This window comes from Populus trichocarpa, chromosome 8 (genome assembly GCF_000002775.5).
Source record: "Populus trichocarpa isolate Nisqually-1 chromosome 8, P.trichocarpa_v4.1, whole genome shotgun sequence".
In the NCBI taxonomy this organism is placed as follows: domain Eukaryota; kingdom Viridiplantae; phylum Streptophyta; class Magnoliopsida; order Malpighiales; family Salicaceae; genus Populus; species Populus trichocarpa.
Window position 1 is genome coordinate 14,499,104 of NC_037292.2, and position 4,114 is coordinate 14,503,217.

The following is a 4,114-nucleotide window of genomic DNA, read 5'->3' on the forward strand; positions in this document are numbered from 1 at the left end:
CTTTCCAAAAAGATGATTTTGACCCTTTCTTCTCATACCCATTTCCTATTTTCCATTTCCTTCTCATGAAACTTGAAAACAAAAGATGTTTTTTTTGGGTTCCACTTACCTTTTGAATGTGGAGGGTTATGAGTTGTGAGTGGGTATAAAGCCCTCCCATTTTACACAATTTGGAATCATGTGGCTTGAAAAGGCCACAATTCTTGTATGGTCCCATCAACACATGTGTTCCTTTTCTTTTACTTTTCTCCCTTTTGTCCTTTTTTTCTTCAAGATTCCCATTTGCATTTATTTTCTATAGTTTAATATCTAAGGGTATGTTTAGCATTATTTATGATTAGTGTTTGCGGTACTTACTTTAAAAAAAATTTATAAATTATAGTTTTTTCTTTTAACTAATGTTTCATGAGAGAATTTGAAGTTAAATTATAATATGTATTGATTAATATAATAATAATAAATATATAATTGGATTAAAGTACAGACCGCATTATATCACATCATATAAATAAACATAGCACAAGATAATGAAGCAAAACAATAAAATCTTTGTACTTTAGTAAGTTTATTTACATATTAAATTATTAATTATTTCATTAAATAATTGATAGCTTACAAAAATTTAATGATTTATAAGATTTTTACATGTTAATGTATAATTTGATAATTTCTTGTAAATTAATTACATGTTCAATTATTCTTGATAATCCATGTTAATTAAGAGTCGCATAAAACATATTATACCACCATCAAATCAAATCAAAGGGCATTGCAAGTTTCATAGATAGTGATTAATTATACCATTGGAATATAGATCTTATTTAGTATAGCGGTTAAATTATTATTTTGTTTTTTTTTTCAAATTAATTTTTTAGTTTTTGTTTTACATTATTTTAATATGTTGATGTCAAAAATATATTTTTTTAAATATATATTATTCTAATATATTTTTAAATAAAAAATATTTTTAAAAACAACCTCAAAAATAGCTCAAAAATAGAAAGGAACAATTTAAGAAAAAAAAGCACACCTTTCGATATTCCCATCACCAGTGTAATATATATACCATGTAGCTATCATGCTGAGAAAAAAGAAATACAGCTGCAAATCACAAACATGGACCCCACCATCCACCCTCTAAAGCCTACTGTATCATGATTGATGATGCAGGTGCAGCACACACTAGTACGAAGCTTCCTCAAATGTACGGCCGCCAAATATAGTTACTTAACGACTCGACAAGTCATCCAGAGCCTTTGAAAAAAAAAGAAAAAAAAACTCCCTTCTTTTTTTCTCCTTATTCTCTCTTATGTAAGTATCAAAATTGTCTATGAAAAGACAATAAATCACAATCCATCATGTAACAAAAGTGTCAAATAACATAATAATACAATTTCCATCATACTGAATAATTATTTATAATCACAGCTGGTGATTATGATGATGGTAATGATTTGTAGATGAATTTTGGTATTAACCAAGAATCCTTTACCTCTATCGACTAGCCACGGCGGCCATAGCCGGGACAGAAATTGGCACCATATTGATCGACTCTGATGGTACAATGGGGGATACATGATTTTCTTCACAAAGAAATTGGTTCACAATCATGGTGCTTGGTCCTGCCACAATTTGGTCCCAAAGATTGTCAGCCTCCTTTCCACTTGCTAGGAAAACTGGTGTGGCATCGATCCGGTGCATTTTCCAATTCCATATGCTATGAAGTCGACGGATTTTTTGTAATTGTCGACGAGCTAGCATACAAGTATTTTCTTTGATTTTTTCAATGGCCTCATCAAGAAGCTTTCTACGTGTTTTAGCATCCACAATCGTCTCGTTTCGTAGAAATTGATCTAATTCAGGAACCCCAATTGCCCGCTTGATTCCTTGTGAATAATCATCAAATTTTGTTGGATCAAACACATCTCTCACCTCATCAATCAAGCCTGCTCTTACCATTCGATCAACCCGATCTGATACGAATGAGTGGAGTAGAGGTAGTGACACATCCACCCAAAGAAAGCAACATTCATACCTTAATCGAAACTCAGGATCATCATTTGCTAAAGCCTCCACGTACGAATTGGATCCGCCGGCAATGATCGGCAGCCGATCACGTGTGACGATTGATTCGACAACAAGTGATGCGTGGTGCCTGAAGTCATCGGAAGTGAAATCTGCATTAGGGTCTGCTATGCCAAGTAAATGATGGGGCACGCCTCGACACTCCTCTTCCGTCACCTTGTTTGTGACTATATCTAGGCCCTTATAAACTTGCATTTTGTCACAATTGACAACCTCGGCTGGGAAGTGGGTTGCTAGGTCAATAGCCAGCCTTGATTTGCCAGTGCCAGTCGGTCCAAGAACGAACACAACCTTATCTTTTCGACGAAAGAAAGGTTTCATGTTGAGCCCCCCTTGGAAATTCACACGAGGCTGTACTTGTTTGTAGGCAGACAAAGAAAGCCTCATGGTCATTGTTGAATGTGCTGGGACGTTGTCGTTGACCAAATTAAGAAAAAGATCAACTATCTCTCTCCCTCTCTCTCCCTTTCTCTCACTGCTATATATATATATATATATTACCTGTCAAGATTGTGTTAAAATTAATTAGAAAATTCTAGTAAGCACAAGATATAGTGATTAAACACAATATTTATCCAGCATAATTACCCCACAAATGTTTATTTCCATGGACCACCATACCTTTATGGATCAAATATGCGACGGTTCGAGGAGGAGAATGGCCAGTACTGCCTCTCTTTTTGCAGGGAAGAGGAGGGATGCGAGAGATGTGAAGAAAAAAGTTGGGAAGAGATTGTTAGTAATGAGTATGAAGGGCAAGAGTGGGCAGGGGAGGAAGGAGAAATGGGTTGTTCTGTAACTATGTGTGTGTCAGTGCAAAGGTGTTGGTAGGCAGGCTGTGCTGCGCACCACAGAAGCTCTATTCAAGTGTTTATCTACTATATATATTTACACTTTGAAATTGAAGTATGATAAGAGCCACTCTGAAAAGATTTTATGGACTTTTGAAAGAGTGATTACGACAGGAGGTGCCGATCGAAATCTTCTTGGATCAGTTAATAAGCCTGCTTAAGCGTGGGTTATGCGCGGGTATTTATACTGTCATGACTTTGAAGAATGATAAAGACACAAACGGTTTCACAATTTTTTCATTGTTTTTTAGTTTATATTGAGACACGTGTCTCGAAAACTTTGGAGGCATCATCCCGCAATGTGCCACAGAAAAGAGATCAACTCATAATTCATCACATGAACTTCGATCAATTATTTTTTATATAAATAATTTCATTTCATTTTTTTCTTTTAATAAAAAATCCTTGATGATTTGGGTATAATTAAGTTTCATTTATTTTTTAATTCAAATTAAAATCTAATTTAAATTAGAATCTAAATAAAAAAATTTCAAATCAATCTATTAAATCATAGCCTGTTATAAATTAACACCCAGGTTTTTATATTGAAGTACAATGCTGGATAAATTTTTTCTCTCCTCCGTCTGAATGAATCCCTCGACGAATGAGTGTTTACTTAAAATATTGAGAAGCTAAAATAAAATAAAATAATAACAATAGTCCAATGAGGTCAATTTCAAAGGTAGGTCAAACTCACCAAAGGGGTCATGGGTCATGGGTCATGCTGACTTGAACTTTGGCTTAAAATTAAAAATACAAAATTGTCGCAGGACCACAGTTGAGTAAAAAGAAATTATTTCTAAATTCTTAGGTTAGTTATATAGCAAGACTACCCTCTCTAGCTAGCTCCCTGCTACTCGAAGGTTAGTCATCAATATGCAAATATATATTTCACTAAAAACATAACGGAATTCTTTAGGTATTGTAGTTTTTTGGGTGTATAGTCAACTCAAAGAAGAGGGGTGGCTCATAATTAATGAGAGGATTCCTCTTAATCTCCCTTTGTTTGTTTAAATAGCATTTGTTTATTTAATCTAGGTTTAAGTTATGGCCCGATCTTAATAAAGAAACATAGCACCTGCATATGGCAACAATATGGGTGGAGAAGTTGTTTTCAACAAATTAAAAGCAGTGGGCAAAAGAATTCCCCTTTTAATGGTTTCGATACCTCAAAATAT

General features: G+C 34.2%; 1 protein-coding gene across 1 annotated transcript; it reads right to left on the reverse strand.

The window, feature by feature from the left end:
• Positions 1-1,010: 1,010 nt before the first annotated feature.
• Positions 1,011-3,085, reverse strand: LOC7481630 (adenylate isopentenyltransferase 5, chloroplastic). The gene is made up of 2 exons (XM_002312709.4): positions 2,707-3,085; positions 1,011-2,586 (listed from the first exon to the last, which is right to left on the reverse strand). Exon 2 carries the CDS (start codon positions 2,476-2,478, stop codon positions 1,495-1,497), a length of 984 nt encoding a protein of 327 aa, XP_002312745.1. The 5' UTR covers positions 2,479-2,586; positions 2,707-3,085; the 3' UTR covers positions 1,011-1,494.
• Between the last annotated feature and the right edge of the window lie 1,029 nt (positions 3,086-4,114).